The sequence below is a fragment of the Coloeus monedula genome (assembly GCF_965178545.1).
Source record: "Coloeus monedula genome assembly, chromosome: 5".
In the NCBI taxonomy this organism is placed as follows: Eukaryota; Metazoa; Chordata; class Aves; order Passeriformes; family Corvidae; genus Coloeus; species Coloeus monedula.
This window is the reverse complement of record NC_138785.1, coordinates 60,283,030-60,301,450: the sequence shown is the minus strand read 5'-3', so window position 1 is coordinate 60,301,450 and position 18,421 is coordinate 60,283,030. Positions and strand designations below refer to the sequence as shown.

Genomic DNA, 18,421 nt, shown 5'->3' with positions numbered 1-18,421 from the left:
TTTCCATTAAAGTGGAAATTGCAAAACCCTTTACCCTGATGGAAATTTGAAGCTGATATGCTCTAAGCCCTGCATGACTCCTCTTCTTTATATATATTTTATTTGTATTAACAATTATGTAAGGAAATTTCTGGAGGACAGATCATTAGAAGTGATTCTGGCATACTGCTTGTCTCAGACTTGCCAGAATTTCTTAAGAAATAAATTAAAATGAAGGTCACTGTTTAAAATGCAAAAAGGCTCATGGCAGTCTGCTGCCATGGAGTTGCAACTGCAAAGCAACACTGAGTTTATTGTCATCCTTGTAAATTATATCTGCAGATACTTGGGAGAAGCTTGAGCAAAACTCCAGACACTACAGTAATGGAGAATTTTATACCCTGATTATGGAATTGTAAAGAGGGTTCTCTACAATCACTTCTCTTTGTAAGAAATACGTATATTTCGGCATAACCCAGCACGTACCAGTACCTTGGGGTGTGTTTGCACTGCAGGTGCACCCCAAGGCTGTGTCACCCATGGATATGACTCTGTGCTGCTACCTGTGTGTCCTGTCTTCTCCTTCCCCAAGGGAAGCCCTGTGATGCTGTGTCTGGACAAGCCAGCTGGTACCCACCCCCTGGGCGCAGTGCATCACTCAGCTTGGGGTCACCCAAAGGGACACTTCCTCGCTCCAGCTATGCTATTTGCTACACAGTGGCATCTCAATCAGTGTGGGGAAGGCCAGCTGGATTGGGGACATCCTAAGGTGACTCTAACACTCTGTGATTCAAGGTTAGGTGGAACTTGTTGACAGACTAAGATCAGGGGAAATTAAAGTGAAAATGAGATTAAATTGGTTGCTAAACACTCTGTGACCTTCAGACCATCTGGGAATGCCCATTTATGTCCCATGGAGACTGTGCTGAAATCACATCCCACCACACGCAAAGTAAAGCCCGCTCCTTACCAGACAAAGGCCAGACTTTCCTACTGAAGAGTGGCATGTTGACTGACAGCTGCAGGTTTTTTGTGCTATTCCCTGGAGGAACCCCAGGAAACAAACACTTCTCAGACAGGATGGATTTCAAAAGAAACCAGTCCAATTATTTTTGCAAGAAGTTAAGTGAGAAAACACCTTCTGTTTTGTCTCTGTCAGAAATGACCGGTTATCAGGTGCTAGACCTCATCTGCACCGTAATGAAAAAATTGCAAGAATTACGCTGACTTCATCCATTCTAATCTCCCATGAGAGAATTGATTTGCAATACAAAATGGCACTTCACAATTGCTTAAGGAAAGCAAAATTTGAAAAGTGCTTTTGAAATTACCTGCTTTTACATCAACAGAGCAATATTACCCCTGATATTATTGATGTTGTTGTTTTACTGGTGAAGAAATAGAATCATGTAAGATTTAACAATTGCCATGAAATAGACATTTCTGGTTGAGGAACAGAAATTAGATCTCCTGAAAGAAAACTCTGTGCTCTGTTTTCTTTCTTCCTCTCTGTGAATTTGATCAAATGCCACTAATAAAAGAGAGATTTGCATTTGATTTCAGTACATACAGAAGCAGACTGACAAATAATTATGTGTATCAAATTGAAGTTATTATATCACAAAAAAACCTGTCATTCTTCTAAGTGAATTTGTGTCAGACAAATTTGTGTCAGACAAATTTCTGTCAAACAAGAGAAGACAAAACCCTCTCCTCTCCTCTCCTCTCCTCTCCTCTCCTCTCCTCTCCTCTCCTCTCCTCTCCTCTCCTCTCCTCTCCTCTCCTCTCCTCTCCTCTCCTCTCCTCTCCTCTCCTCTCCTCTCCTCTCCTCTCCTCTCCTCTCCTCTCCTCTCCTCTCCTCTCCTCTCCTCTCCTCTCCTCTCCTCTCCTCTCCTCTCCTCTCCTCCCCTCCCCTCCCCTCCCCTCCCCTCCCCTCCCCTTCCCTTCCCCTTCCCCTTCCCCTTCCCCTCCCCTCCCCTCCCCTCCCCTCCCCTCCCCTGAATTGTCCAAATCAGAAACACAGAGGAAAAAAGTTTGCCAGTGTTATTTCAACATGAAAGAGATCTTAAAACAGATTTTAGATTTTTATGTGTTGTAAAATTTTTTTTACGTGTTTTAAAATATTTGTTTTCAAATAAGCAAGGTTGACACTTCACAGTACATGGCAATTCATGCATTAAACAAGCTCTAAACAAGTTGGACTGAGACTCTGCAAATACAAACAGTTTAACATAGAAATGATTCTCATCAGGAGACAGATGAAAGCAAGACAAAATTCTGAAGGACACAGGTTGTCTACATGGCTCAGTGAATGCCTCAGTGGGGAGAGGCATAAAGATCCATATGGAACTATACAAACCTTGGAATACCTTGTGCTGAAAACTCTTAATTCCATATGTGTAGAGTGAACTTATGCTGCCAGACTGGGATCACCATGTTTTCTTGCTCTTTGAATAAGTACAACCTGCAACCTCCCAGAGGCCTGCAGGCACTGACATCCCTGAAATCCCTGCCAGCTTCTCTTGGGGTGTCCCATTACCCTGCCCATGGTCCAGGACCCCATTTCAGCCCTGCTGACCCCCATCCACAAGCTGATATTCTTGTCTGGCCTCGGATGCCGGGGTTGCCTCTGGGGATGGGCTATTGTTGGTGAGATCCTGCCTTGCTACCCTGTTCCCTGTAAGTTCCATCACTCCCGGTCCTAAGGAACAGCCAGCTCTTGCCCAACACAAAAACCTCCACAAGATATGAAGTTGTAGAACATCAGCTTAATCAAGTAGAAATGCAGGTCCTGAGTGAGTGCTTGCTGGGTACCAGTTGGGTGCCAGAGGTACCAAGGGTAGTCTTGGGTGGAGATAGCACTCCTGGGAAGTCTGCTGGGAGGAAGGATGCATTGTCCCTTCTGCTTTTCTATGGAAATAGCAATATTTGTTTCAGTAAGAAAATATCAAACCATACAAAATTTAAATAGAATTTTATTTTATAGCTTCTAACTGTTTAGAGCTTTCTTTCTAATGTGCATGCCCTTCTGTCTCACAAAGAGGTCAACCTCACTGAAAATAAAAGGTCTGATTTAATCAGGAAGAAGCATACTTTAAAAACCTGTTATTACCCAAAAGCAGACATTACATAAATTTTATTCTATTTTTATATCTTCCTGGCTCCAATCTCCCGAATCTGACATTAACCATAACAATCACACATGTGACTAAACTAGGCCAAATTCTCCTTTTTCTATTCCAATATAAATATGGAAGTAATACTGTTGAAGTAATAGCTTTGAGGTAGACTCCCTTCACGAGAACAGGACTTTTCTCAGAACAGCCAGAATCAGGAAAGTATGCTGATTTTGAGGCCAGGTTTTTACTGACAAGTTGGAGCACTAAACTGGAGACCACCAGGGTTGATGTGAGAGCCTGGCAGTCCCAGAGGCTGAGGACACAGGCTAATGTTGGTGGTGTTTGAAAAGCACATGAGGTTTCAAAGCTCTCATGCCATTTGAAAATGCCTTAGGCTTTCAGAATTTCAAGCCTCGCTAATTTACAGTAAAACATCAGCTTTTAAATGCATTTGTCATTTGTGCTGAGACACAGCCACTCATACCTCTGTGAGATTCAGATTCACAGTCACAACCTCTCTCGTATGTTTGACTTCCATTTCTTGTTGAAGCTCTATCTTTGCTGCTCTTGAACATGCCAACATTACACCAAGGGTCTGAAGATGGAGACCTTGCAGCTAACTCTGGGCAGGGAATACTGCTGTGCCCCATGGATGTAGTCCTGCAAGAAAGTGGCCAGCACTGACATGGCCACAGGCTGCTCAGGCATTGAGCCCTGTCAGGTGTGCACAGCCTGGGTCTCACATTGCTGTCCTGAGCAGCTGTGTTGCCCAGGTAGGCAACACTTCCAGTTTTCCTCCTGGAAAAGCTAACAGCTTGATGTGTTACAAGTGTACCCTCTGTACACCTAAAAGCATTGCTATCTTAACTATAACTGGTTTTGAAAAAATTTACTCATGTCAAGCCACGGACAGATACTCTTCCATGTGCAGCAGAACAGGGACAAGAGACTGCCACTCAGAGGAACAGGGCTGCTCCCTGCCCCAGGTCACAGCCTCCACTGCTCCTCTGTCAGAGAAGTTTATGGGCACCTTCCCCAACTTGCTTCAGGAAAAATCAACCAGCTTAGTCCAATCTAAGCCTTTAAACTTCTCCTTTGGTCTTTGCCTAGTTCCGTGTAGAATGTAGTCCCTGGCTGGATGCCTACTTTTCCACACATTTCCCAGAAAATTATATCATTTGATGAACTTCCAGAAGAAAACAATGTGCTGGGGAAGGAGTGTCGTTTTGAGGGTCTGGAAGTTTTTCTCTTCATGTTTTTCTTCTTACATGGTGAACACTCTTCTTTTGTGTACCAAAGGAACAACTGGGTGAAGGAGAATCCATCTTCAGAGGTGTCCCATATCTAATAAACAACATTTACGTTGAGGGCATGAGAATTAAGCCATGCCCAGGGACTGCAACATATTCAGCTATATATCCAGTGAAGTTCCCAAAGCAGTTCTTGCTTTGCTGGCTGTCCTCCATCAGTCCCTCCTGTGCAAAGTGATTGCTCTCATGAGGGCAGCACTCTGTGGACTTCTGCTCACAAAGCCCAGGTGGGAACTCAAGCGAGCACAAGGCACAAGGCTGTCCCCATGACTTGTGGCAAGAATCTGTGACTTTTGTTCCTATTTGTCCCCATGTGCCCTGCAGTTTGATATTTTATTTTTACACCCTGCTTTTCCTCTTTCCAGGCCATTCAAAATGGTTTTCCCAGACTGTTCTCTATTTCTCCTCTATCATCACAAGGTTGGCAAGGCAGAATGATGTAAGACAGGAGATGGAAATTTTCCTGGTAAGGGCTGGAGAGGAACCAAGAGAAGGCAGCCTGCTTGAACTGAAAGGAATTCCACAGGAGATGGGCTCATTGCTCTAGGCATCTATCCACATCTTTAGATGCCTACATGCTTCCATATGCTGTATTCCAGTCCAGATTCATAACTAACCCTTCAAATTGTAGGTCATCACTGAAGACAGCTTCTAATTTATGGCTCCTGTCTCTTTATTTTATTTTTTAAAAATAGAGAAAAAATTTCAAATACCTGAGGTGTAGGGATACTCATATTCTGAGTCTTCCAGTGTTAAATCCTGGCCATTTTTCTCTACACCGCAAGCAAACATGCTATTGTCTCCCTGTTACTTGCCAACTGTAAGCAATTGGCCTCACTTCCTGGCTTTCTGTCAAAACAAATTCTGTCATGTTATATTTATTTGTGTGTTCTGGTAGAACTGGCAGTGAAACTGCTTTGCCTGCCAGCATTCTTGTTAAAATTCCCCCCAACTGAGTCAAGCTATCTCACCAATACACACCTTGACCAAGTTCTCGGGCATTTTTCAGAAAAGCAACCTTCCAAATAATGGGAATACCTGGAGCGACTGTTTCAAGTCAGACACTGAGAAATAAAATTGCTCCCACTCTTTTGGTATTTTGAAAATCGAACATATTAAACTTCTGGCCTTGATTACAAGCACTTGACTTTTCATGAAGGTTTGAGACATGGTTGAAGAAGCTGACTGCATTCAACGTAGTTATGAAGAAGATTGTTCAGATATGACTGACTACAAACTTAAGTGAGTGAAAATGTTAAATGTCAGCACTGCTAATGAGGCCTTTAAGGATTGTTTTCTCAGAAATATTTAGCTAATGGTCCTTCCCACTGGCTGATTGATTCCTTTGGGCACCATCAGCCATTCTGATACTGAAAATCAGGAGTTCAGACTGCTCAAAAACTGTCGGGTCACTTTCCCCTTCTTACACAAGGGAAAAAGAACAGTGTAAAGCCATGTGAAGATTGCTGGATTGTGTAGCTAACCCAAGCAGTGTGGTGATGGCCAGCTGTGGTCTTGATTCATTAGAGTAAGACATGGTCTTACAGGTGGAGCTTTGGAAGTTCAGCATAGCCCCCCTAACACAAAACAAGCTGGGAGATGCATAAAGCTGTGTCCAGCTGAAGGTGGATGATCATTGTGAAATCCATGGGAAAAAAATCCATCATTAAACTTATATTTTAAATGGCATAAAAATCATACAGAGCAAAGAAACTGCTGAGTGTGGCATGCCAAACCATATGCACCTGTTTCTGAGGCTTTGTAGAAAGGTGAGTAGTGGTGGCAGATTGAATGGCAGGTTTGAACTCTTCGGGCATGTGGACACAGCTGACTTTTCTGGATCATGTCTTGTGAGGGAAAAGACTGGCATAGCCAGGGAGATTTCAAATGAATTGTTGAGGGTGTCTCTCTCTCTGCTTCTCATCCTGACTTATTACCTCCTTATTCAACTTGTGTCTCCTCCCACAATTCCTGGATGGGAGAGTTGGGGCAGGTCTGTGAGTCTCACGGTGAGGATTCATGGTAGCAATGTGAGGTAGTACAGGCCTTTGCTTTTGGAAAGCCAAAGGACTTATAGACTATCTTGTTCTTTACCACTAATCCATTTCCAGGGCTGCAGACAGAAAGGGCCCATAAGTATCACAACTTCTCATCTACATCTTTATGCACAAGGAAGTTAAAACACATCTTCTACTGATTAAACAGCTCTGTGTGTGTATTGGAAGTGAATTCAAAGCTAGCAAGGCAAGACAAAAGTAAGAACACAGTCAGGGTAGCTTGTGACTAATAGCTACTGGCGCTTGCCCTAGCTTTTATTTTTAACAGATTCATGGGAAATCTTCTACGCTTGTTTCAAAACAATGCCAATTAGTAAATTTTAGAATTAGCCCAACATAGTTGAACAAGTGAGAAATATTAGATCATATACCGGAAAGTCTCAAAGCTGGGAATTTGTTACAATCCCTTACTTTGTAAGTTTAAAGAAATATTAATAACATAGCCTGAGTATACCAGTAATGAAATGAGATTTCCGAATGGCTTGATGATAAAGATCCTCTGCTGAGCACCTGGCTTCAATGGGGATCTAACTCACAGAGTATGTTCTCAAGGGAGATCATAGAATCACAGAACAGTTTGTGTTGGAAGAGACCTTTAAAAGTCATCTAACCAACCCCCCTGCAATCATCAGACATATCTTCAACTAGATCACTTTGCTTAGAGCTGTGTTCAACCTGGCATTGAATGTCTTCAGGGATGGGGCATTGACCACCTCTCTGGATAATCTGTTCCAGTGTTTTGCCACCATCATAATAAAAAATTTCTTCCTTCTATCTATTTAAAATATACCCTATTTTAGTTTAAAGCCATTACCCCTTGTCCCATTGCAACGGGCCCTACTAAATAGACTGTTGCCATCTTTCTCATAATTACCACCTTTAAGTACTGACTCTCTCAGCACATCTTCATAGGAGAGGTGCTCCAGACCTTTGATCATCTTTGTGGCCTCCTCTGAACCTGCTCCACCATGTCCATGTCTTTCCTGAGCTCAGGACCCCAAATCTAGATACAGCATTCCAGGTGGGATCTCATGAGAGTGGAGTAGAGGGGCATAAGCACCTCCCTTGAGTTGCCAGCCACGCTGCTTTAGACTCTTTAGATCTGCCACCATCACAGACTGCAACGAGGTCCAGAAAAGCTTTTTGAATGTTTTTCCAATATCAAATGAATGAGATGACTTTAAGAATAGTGATGGAACAAAGGAATCTGCTGCTCACTTGGAAAATCTGTATCAGAAACCATTCTGAGCAACCTGGTCTAGTGGAAAGCGTCTCTGCCTACAGCAGGGAGGCTGGAACTAGATGATCTTAAAGGTCTCTTCCAACACAGACCGAGCTATGATTCTATGACTAGAACTGATCAGCATGTCCATCATCTTCCAGTGAATGCCTTGATGTGCACTCTTGCTCTACCTAGTGGATTTGAAACCTATTGAAATGCCATTTCCTAAACTTGGAATAACATTATTCTAACCCTGTGTTTATACCATTTTCATTATTATTTTTGGTGATGGCTATGATGAAGATGTCTGTTATTGTTCTGAAGAAGAATACCATGTGCTTATTCTGGCTTTCAGTTTTTGGAAAAATACATTGAACTCCTCAAATGTTGTTTTTCCCTGGAGAAAAATCACTTGGCATATATAAATGACTTTGTTTCCTACCCCGGTTTATGGATAAAAGTTTTTATCTTTGAAAAGGACAACCAGAAGCCAAGAACAAAGTGTTATTTGTGATTCATGTTCTGCCTCCCAGTTAACTCTCTGTGAACAAATATTTAACTGCAACGTAAGTGACTCCTGAGAAAGTGATCCGGGACATCTATTATACCCTCTAACTTCATAACCCCTGTGGACTGAAATCTCTGATTTTGACCTCCTAAATAAACCTGAAATTTCAAAAGCCACGGTCATATGTTCTTTTTCATCTTTAACATTTCAGTGGTGCTTTTAGAGCACTCACAAACAGGGGGCATGGGTTCAAGACTGTACTTCCTTCCTTGGTCTGAGGAGACTCACACTTTCCAAGAGACTGCAATAACAGACAGCACCCTCATTCCTTTTAAAATGACTATTACTATGCACAAATAAATGCAAGAGTCTGAATTCAAAGGGCAAGAGAAGTCCTGATTCTCCGGCTTAATGCATGGTTTCCCAAATGTCATTTTTTGGCTACCATCATTGGAAGAAGCTTTTTGTGTTCCCCCCAAGACTAAATTCAGGTCTGTAAATACCATCACCCGAACATTATCACCATTTTCTCCCTAGCCCAGCTCTGTTTGCCTTACTGCATTCCCACCATTCAGCTACACAGCCCCATCACTCCCTCAGACCCCCAATACATAGATGAAAGCTCCATATGTTGTCCTCTATGCCTTATCCTTCCCAAACTGGTTCTCCAAACACAACATCCCAGCCATCTAAGGCACAACCCTATCTCAACAACCCCATTCCCCTTACCTTCCCAAATGGCATATTTCCCATGGTCTTTTCAGAAATACATGTCCCAGACTAATTAATTTCCTGTATGCACATGAGAAAAACAGCAGGGGATGTCTAGGAGCTGGAGACAGCTTCACGCATCAATAAGTTACTGTCCAGCCATTGATAGGAGCAGCTGTGTGAAGGTTTTAACTCCAATCTGTAAAAGATCCTTGACATAGGCAAAACTAGCAATTGTTGAGATTGTTTTTGTTTGGCTTACATGCAACCCAGTGTGGGAACATCTAGCCTACTGATTCAGACTTTCATCTGGCAAAGGGCAGGATTTTTTTCCAGTCCTTGATCCTTAGGTCATGTCTCCTTCTTATCCATCAGCTTTGTGTAAAATGCATACGCAGCCTTAAGCATGAAGTCCCTCCAAGCTGTTCCCTCCTGGCTAAATGTTTAAAGTTTTTCTTCTCTGCAGAGAGCTTTGTTGTGCCTGATTTAAGTCCTATGAAAATCTGTGAGCTTCATTTGAGTACGCTCAGTAGTACATCAGAGCAAACGTCACTGTGAAGTTTGTGCTTGTAGCTAACAACTGCCTTGGAGTTATTGTTTGCTGCTCTGCTGTTCAGCATTCATATGCTAATCCATTTGTGGAGACTTCTGTGCCTGACTGTACAGCTTTATCAAATGACAGCAAAATTAATAGTTTGGTTTCTGCCAATTCGATGCAAGATGTCTAAAATGAAAAGCAGAATATGTATCACCAAAGAGAATTTTGGAGTATTGTTTATTTCTCTCCAAATACAATATTTTCATGGTTTTTTCTGCATTACCACTGATACCATAGCAGTTTCTAATTTTCTACTCTGTAAAATAAAGGATTCTTCATAAAGACTGTGTATGTGTACATGCATGTGTATACACATATGCTGATCTTTTCCCTGATTAATAGATCTGACCATACCACCCATATACCATTTGAAATATCATGAATTGAAAATAAATGTAACAGCTTGGGGTTTTAAATATATCAGTTAATGCCAATCAGTATCACAGAGAGGGGAATGAAAACAACAATTTCTAGATTAAAAGGCTCTGAAGAGGGAGCTGGACAGGCTGGATCAGTGGGCTGTGACCAGTTCTGTGAGGTTTAACAAGGTCAAGTGCCAGGTCCTGCAATCTCAGGCAGTGCCACCGGCTGGGGACAGAGTGGCTGGAAAGCTGCCCAGTGGAAAAGGACCCAGTGGGGTTGCCTGTGACAGTGGCTGAATATGAGTCCGAATGTGCTCAGGTGACCAAGAAGGCCAGTGGCATCTGGCCTGTATCAGCAATAGTGCGGCCAGCGGGACCAGGACAGTGATTGTTCCTCTGTACTGGGAACTGGTGAGGCCACACCTCAAATCCCGTGTTCACCTCTGGGCCCTACTTCAAGAAAGACATTGAGGTGCTGAAGCATGTCCAGAGAAGGGCAGGGGAGCTGATGAAGGGTCAGGAGCACAAGTCCTGTGAAGAGCAGCTGAGGGAGCTGGGGGTGTTTAGCCTGGAGGCTCAGGGGAGACCTTATCACTCTTTACAACCACCTGAAGGGAGGTGGTAGCCAGGTGGGGGTCAGTCTCTTCTCCAAGGGAACAAGTGACAGGATGAGATGAAATGATGTCAAGTTGTGTTATTGGAGGTTTAGATTGGGTAGCAGGAAATCTTTCTTCACAGAAAGGGTTGACAAGCATTGGAACAGGCTACCCAGGAAAGCAGCAGACTCACTATGCCTGCAAGTGTTAAGAAACGTGTGGATGTGACATGGTTTAGTGATGAACATGGTGATGCTGTTAGGTGGATGGCTGGACTTGATAACCTTACCTTAAAGGTTTTTTCCAACCTTAATGGTTCTATGAATCTATTATTCACTGTAAAAAAAATAGTGACTGCATTTCACAGATATTTTCTCAATCGCCCATTCTACTTCTTCTTTTTCTCCCCACAGAAACCAGGGGATTCTGATTTCCTTGAATGCGGTAAATTAGCTTTGAAGGAATGGACAGCTCCAACAAAAAAACCCCACACAAGTTTTCTGAGAAGACAGCAAAGGAACTAGAAAAAACAGCTTGACTTATAGGTTCTCACCTGACCCATGACTGACTCTCTGCTAATGCAACACTAATTTAAGACACCTTTGTATACCAGGTACTGCAATTACTCAGCGTGTCACTGTTTGTACAGTTACTTTTCTTAAGTATCCCAGTATGCATCGGGAAAGAGAAATCCAATTTCCATCCAATATAGTTTATGAAAACACCCAAATACTATCTTTAAAGGTTTAAACAATTTTCTTGCAAGATATTGCAACACAGTTCATTATATATGACAGCCCACGCCAGACTTTAAAAACCCAACCTGTTAGCAGCCCATTCACACTCCACCATCCCCTGCAGGGCAGGGCAGCTGCCTGGTTCCACCTGACCGATTAGGGTGAAGTGTTTATTTGTGCTGTTTCCAAGGGGCACTGAAGCTGTAGTTCTCTAACTGGCAGCCTTTCTGCAGCTTCGGCAAGTTTCTGCTGAAGTTATTTAAACTGGAGATTCATTTGCCACCATAAGGGCAAATTTAAAAATGAAATGAAGGTGTAAGCTTTATCCTCACTACAGGCACATTCCTCTAGCACAGACTAACTCCCTCCAGCAAGAGGGCTTTTATCTATAAAGCTTATGTAGGGCCCAAAGACAAAATAAACTATGCAATCAAAGGTTTTTGCATTGAAAAAATCCAGATTATTTTTTCACGTGTCAACAAAAAGGCTGATATTCACCAGTTAGACTATGTCAGTCTACAGCTCCTTACTTGAAAGACATACAGCAACATGTACAGTGCCCAGAAGAAGCTTCAACCTGACACTTTCCTCTTTCCCTCCTACAAGGATTTTGGTAATGCAGAAATTCCAGGTTCAGCTCTGCACTTCTACCTGTGCATAGTGCATCACAGTGTCACTTATTTGCATATTTAGAGCCATTTGCATGTGATTAGAGTGTCTTATTCATATTTCTTTTTCCAGATCTGAGAATGTTTGTGTTGCTGTACATTACAAGTTTTGCCATCTATACAAGTGAACAACCTCTTCAAAGCCAGACCAAAGGAGAAAATTACTACACCAGATATATCTGTAGCATCCCGGGTTTGCCAGGCCCTGCGGGACCTCCTGGAGCCAGTGGATCCCCGGGGCCACATGGACGCATTGGTCTTCCAGGAAGAGATGGTAGAGATGGCAGGAAGGGAGAAAAAGGTGAAAAAGGGAGTGCAGGTATTGAATATTTGTGTAACCTAACACAGTAGTACAAAAAAGCAAGACCCTTCATCATCACTGTTATATATACACATACATGATGAAAGTGTGTATGTGCCTGTGTGGGTTTAATTGTGATGCATGTGTAAACATAGTGAAAGAAAGTATGCAGATATATTTTAGATATGTCTAATATGCACATACTGATATCAGTATAAAGAAATGTAAATGCACAACCTTCCTTCACACAGATGCTAAGAAAAATTTGGGAAGAAGGAAGCATCTGTGGTGTCAAAAAAATAGTCTCACCTGTGCCATTAGCCAGGCATGAAAGAATAGCAGGTACTTAGGTATGCACTAAAAATGCTCTAGTGCACAAGTATCACTACATAGGTAGCCACGCTGCTGTCCTTCCCATCAGCAGTGCTTATAGTTCAGGCAGCAATAGTCTGATTACATATAAAATTCTTTAATGTGTAATTAAGACACATGAAGAAAAGTAGGAACATAGAAACAAAGGACCTGCATGCTGTGAAGCCTGGTAATTTGTTTCAACCTGTCATTCCTTTTGCAAACTTACTAGAAAATTTTGAAAGTTTTTCTAGAGTATTGTGAAATTCTGACCATGTTTTTCTTGTTTGTTCAGGCACACACAGTAGCCCACACAATCATTTACTGAGGTGATATGTGCAACGATTAACTAACTTAAAATGTTTTTGAAGGTTTAAGAGGAAAGACTGGGCCATTAGGACCAGCTGGAGAGAAAGGAGACCAAGGTCAGTCTGGTAAAAAAGGACCTGGAGGATTGACTGGTGCCAAAGGTGAAGTAGGTCCAGCTGGACCACCTGGACCTAAGGGAGATAAAGGAGACCGAGGAGAGCCAGGTGCACCAGGGGTCTGTAAGTGTGGAAAGATAGTGCTGAAATCTGCCTTTTCTGTTGGCATCACCACAAGCTACCCAGAGGAAAGATTACCAATTGTATTCAATAAAGTCCTCTTCAATGAGGGGGAGCATTACAATCCGTCCACAGGAAAGTTCATTTGTGCCATCCCAGGGATTTATTATTTTTCTTATGATATCACCTTGGCAAACAAGCATCTTGCAATTGGGCTGGTTCACAATGGGAAGTACCGGATCAAGACTTTTGATGCGAACACAGGCAACCATGATGTAGCATCTGGATCCACAGTGATCTACCTTCAGCCAGAAGATGAAGTATGGCTTGAGATCTTCTACACTGATCAGAATGGTCTCTTTTCTGATCCAACATGGGCAGACAGTTTGTTTTCTGGCTTTCTCTTATACGTTGATACAGATTACCTTGATGCTTTATCAGACGAAGATGAGCTCTGAAGCAGATGTCAAATGACATTCAAACTGGAGGCCCCAGCACAGGAATTTATTTATCTGTGTGGGGAACACAAAGTTGAATGAAAAAAAAATATCTGGGAGTTCATTCTCGTTTTGATTGGAACCAAATCTGAGCTCGTAAGGATGTTTCTAGAATCTAGGATGGATTTTTTAACGAACAGCAGGGATATCAAAATGAACTGTAATTAGCAAAAGACCACATCACTCCAGGACTGACTCTTCCCTAGAATTATGTTTCTAATACTATTTAAACAAATTTAAGATACTGTACATTGGATTTTATATAAAATGTATTAAGTTGCAATTTAGAAGGGATATTTTGTATATTACATTAAAGAAAAATTGAACAATAAACTGCAATATCATCTTTGGTCATTTTAAGGCAGGCTAAAAACAGATAAAATATTGAATTTTTTGAAGGAGAGGAATAAAATAGAAATGACTGCTTCAGGATGCCACTGCTCAGGTCACAAGGACAGTTCCATTTGATATTTACACCAAGAAATAGCATTCATACCTAACCAACCTCCCAATAAGTACATGAAGATTTGTACTAGCTGAGGGCAGCCATAAAAGACTAGAACAAAGCTATCAAACATATAAAGAAATTAAAAACTGGAATATCTGAAAACCTGGTGATAGCATTCAATGTGGGTATTTTCAGTGTAATTCCAAGTGTCTTTGCTATTCTTTCAAAGCTATCTACTATCTTTATGAGAAATGTGGAAAAAAAGTATAAACTTTTGCTGAAGAAAATTGTGGATACAAAAAAAATGACAGGACAGTAACCACTAATAAGAGTAAATTATATGAAACAACGTGAGTCACATCATTAAAGCAGAAGTTATATTTCAATATGGCCAAGTGCAATGAAATAAATGTAGGTCACACACAGGATGAAAAACTGCATTCAGGAAATCAATGAACTTGGAAAAGGTACATGGGACCTCATGGATCTAAATAGGAGTAATTAAAGTAGGCTGTTGCTATGGCCCTTTGGATGTATGATAAATGGAATTAAAAGTAGACATGAATAGTAGTTACCTAGGAAGCTACTATTTCTGTCAGTGTTTCAAAAACTTACTTGAAAGTTGCAAAAAAATGTTTATACTTCTATTAATGGGGTTTACACAATAGATGTAACAAAGTCAATTTACTTTTCTTGTCAATGAGGTTAAGAGGTGATTTAATCACTGTCTGCACACATCTGGAGATAAAATATCTGGTAGTACCTGGCACTTCCCTCAAACAGATAGTAGTACAGAAAGATCCATTGGTGAGAAACTATCAATCCCCACTAGAAATCAGGAAACCATTTTACCAGTGGCAGCAACCAATCATTGCAAAAATATCTAGGAACATCATGAGTTCTCCAGCATTCAACACCAGTCAAGACTGGCAATATTTCATTGGGTCCTCTTACTTTCCAAGAATTTACAATCTTTTATTCATTCCAGATTTACACAGACCTGCTATTTCTAACAGTTATTCAGATATTAAATGTTAGTGGTCTGTGTTGCACAACTCTTGAACCCACTTTAGTTACGACCAAGGCAAAGGGAAATTTCTAGGTTTTTTTCTGTGTATTTGACTGAATTAAGAAAGTTACAACCAGACAAAATGACACAAAAATACTGCTGAGGTTGCAGAACCAGCATGATGGTTATGTATGGAACATTAGTCTGTGCACTCTGTATCCATGCTCTCATTTCCTCCCACATTAGCATGCATGGCTTTGAGTACATGACTGCTGCTTTATGCAGGGAACAGGTGCAAAGCCCTGACCACAAATCAAACTGGCAATGCTTCTAGAACCATTTTTTATTTGACAGTGAGAGATGTCTGAGAGAAGACAAAAGTAGATTATTTTTCTAACTAGACATCTAATTTGTTAGTGTCATACAAGGGCTGCTTTCTGTGAAAAATATGGAAAAGAACACTTAGAGATTCAGTTTATCACCCTGATGTACAATCATTTATACATCTGCAAATTAAGGACAATATGAGTGCAAAATGCAGCCCAATCATCATTTGCAATTATGATTGATGCCAATTCTTCACAGACATCAGTGCCTGTCTGAGGCACAAAGACCATCAGCATTGCTCAGTGCTGCCTGCACTGAATTCCACAGGACACAGCAGAGGATCATATCGAGCCCATGACTTCCATGAAGCATAATTCAACAGATGCAGGACTGGACCCAGAATATGTATCATGCAGGAAAAGCAACTAATAGAAGTTTTTAATTAGATTATTATGTTAGAAAATATGGAAATAAGTTTAGGACCTTTGAATCAGTTTAAAGTTTATGTTAGGAGTAACAAATCAGTTTTATTAGAGTTAGAAAATCTGATAAGCCCAACCTTAGGGAAAGAGTATGACTGATTTTCTTCAGACTCTACAGAAATGTATTTGGTATTTATAATACATCTGGAAATTTTCAGACAAAGCTAATTTTCCTCAATGAAACAGAGAAAAATTACAGCTTTATAGTGAAATATTCCTGGTTGCAATCCTAACTATAAGCAAACTGCTCCCATGTAATAATCTGTAAAAATGAATCCAATATAGAAAAGACATTTTAACCACACCTATGTTGAAAATGGCACCATGGGAATAAGTAAACCAAGAGTTATTGCTTTCCTTTTTTTAGCAATTTTAGATTTATGTTTGTACAATGATAGAGAAGTAACTTTAGCTTCCCAAAGTTTTCCCATTTGGATTCTATACTTTTTTGAACAGTTTAATATTTTGGCATGAAGAGTTAAAAGTAAGTAATTCTGTTGAATTATTTCTATAGGTTTTGTCAAGAAGAATACTTCTACTACACATATGGACAACATATGTATACAAATACCATGTGTCCCTGCCCTCATTAAGGGTCTCAAGACATTATCTTAAAGTAAATCATTGCTCTTGCTAGTATATTACTTGAAAATAGATCAACTTTGATGACATGATATTGCATTTGGGGTATTTATCTGTCTAAATTTGAATTTATATGGAAAATGTCTTGGGCTGATGTCTTTCCACAATTCACACCAGTACATGGGAAGGTCTGGTTTGTTTCAAAACACTGTAGGATAACAAAGAGCGAAATCTCTTCAAATGATCAAATTTGAAATTAATCAATGATTTCTACACAATATATTGGTCATTCTAGACATGCCATAATGCCATATAAAATTAGGCATCCAGATCAAATTAGTCATCTAGACTTTGCCTACAGTCCACAGAGAGAAATAAGTGTCATCAGAAGAAACTCCCGGGAGGAAACATGTCTTTATGCAGCACCAACTCTTGGGCTTCCTGATCGAGGCTGCAAGAACTCATGCAAGCCTCGAACCATCCGTACACCTTCAAACAATATTAAGGACATCAGTGTTCCTGAGATTTTTAAATAAAAGTATATATATATTTACTTGGGATATATGTATGTAAAGATAAATAAGTAAAAATAAAGTCATTTGAAACAAAACAGCTCTCCACAGTCTCCTACTCTTTCAGACTTTCTTTATACTTGGTAGAGTGACATTAAGGAAGAAATTAGTCACAGGTTCCATTGCTGAATATTTTTAACCTAGATAATTAATTAAACATTTATCTACCTTTTCAATTTTTTATGAGTGTATTACATTGAATAAATACTTTCACTTTCTTGACTACTGGTATTTGTGTTCAGATGCTTAGGCTGTTATACACATTCTTTTTGAGCAGTAAGTCTTCTTATGTCCTTTTACAATGTTGGGGCAATATAGAGGAAATAATTAATAATGGACATCAGTACTGACAACATAATCTACATTCTTCAAATCTTTTAAAATTTACCTAACACCATTTATGTACTTTTAGAATAAGAAAAAACATACAAAATGGGAAGCAACTTACTTCATTTCCTACCAATTACGTTACATTAGTTGTTGCAGTTCATTTCATACTCTATTTACCTTCTACAGGTCACCCACTAGGTTCTGTTCATATTCATTCACTAAGATATTTACTGAATAAATTAGTTTTCACTGACTGGTTTATTTATTGATTTATTTACCCATTGGCAGGTAATTCATACTCAGAATAATTATACTAATGCTGTGCTAAGCAGTTTGGTCAGCAGGAACTTCAGTTTTATGTGGAAACGGGGATTGCTTTGTATAAGTCTTTCAGTAGCTGATGAGTCCCATCCAAGAAATAACACATGAAAGTAAACAGGAAAAAAATAGAGTTGAGAAAGCAATATACCATTATCTTTACCAATGAGTAATGCTTTCAAGAAGAAATGTATCCCTTTTAGTATAAACTATCTAGACTCCAGCTCAGAGAGCATTTAGAGGTCATATACATTTTCCTGTAACTCATTAGGTCAACACTCCCAGCTGAGGTTACGTAAGCATTTCTGAATTTCAGAGGTATGATTCTTCCTCACATCCACAGGAAGAAATTTCAAAAATACTATCATGAAATTCTCAGTCACTGATACTTGGTTTTTTCCTAGCTGCACACGTCAGATCAGTTCATGAAAGTTGCTACCTAGTGCAAAAGAAAAATTAATTAGACATATTATATGTAGGGTATGCCCAGCCACTGCCCTGGAGGGACATCTCCTGAGATAAGGAGATTGCTCAGTCTCCCAGCAGAACTCCCCTGGGAAGGCACCTACTTTTCAGTTACAGTGAGAAGACAAACCCAGAATCTTCTGGGAGACCCTATGAAGATCCTTTGTAGCCCATTGGCCTTTACCCTCTGACACCCACCCCCTGTATCCCTACAAAAGCCAGCCCTCTGCAAGGAGAGAGCTCTCGTCCCTAGCCTCTCCTTCGCCGGAATACGGGCCAACAATAAAGCTGCCTCGTGCGGAAGCAGCCACACGAGCCTCTCCTCTC

General features: G+C 40.6%; 1 protein-coding gene across 2 annotated transcripts in view; it reads left to right on the top strand.

Annotated features, from left to right (window-relative positions):
• The window catches only part of C1QTNF7 (C1q and TNF related 7), a 38,621-nt gene extending 21,698 nt beyond the window's left edge, over positions 1-16,923 (top strand). For both annotated transcript variants that reach the window (XM_082281620.1, XM_082281621.1), the window contains 3 exons: positions 10,876-11,075; positions 11,941-12,186; positions 12,891-16,923. In XM_082281620.1, coding sequence (XP_082137746.1) covers positions 11,949-12,186; positions 12,891-13,522 — 870 coding nt within the window. In that variant the 5' untranslated portion in view covers positions 10,876-11,075; positions 11,941-11,948 and the 3' untranslated portion in view covers positions 13,523-16,923. The remainder of the gene's footprint in view (positions 1-10,875; positions 11,076-11,940; positions 12,187-12,890) is intronic.
• The last annotated feature ends 1,498 nt before the right edge of the window (positions 16,924-18,421 follow it).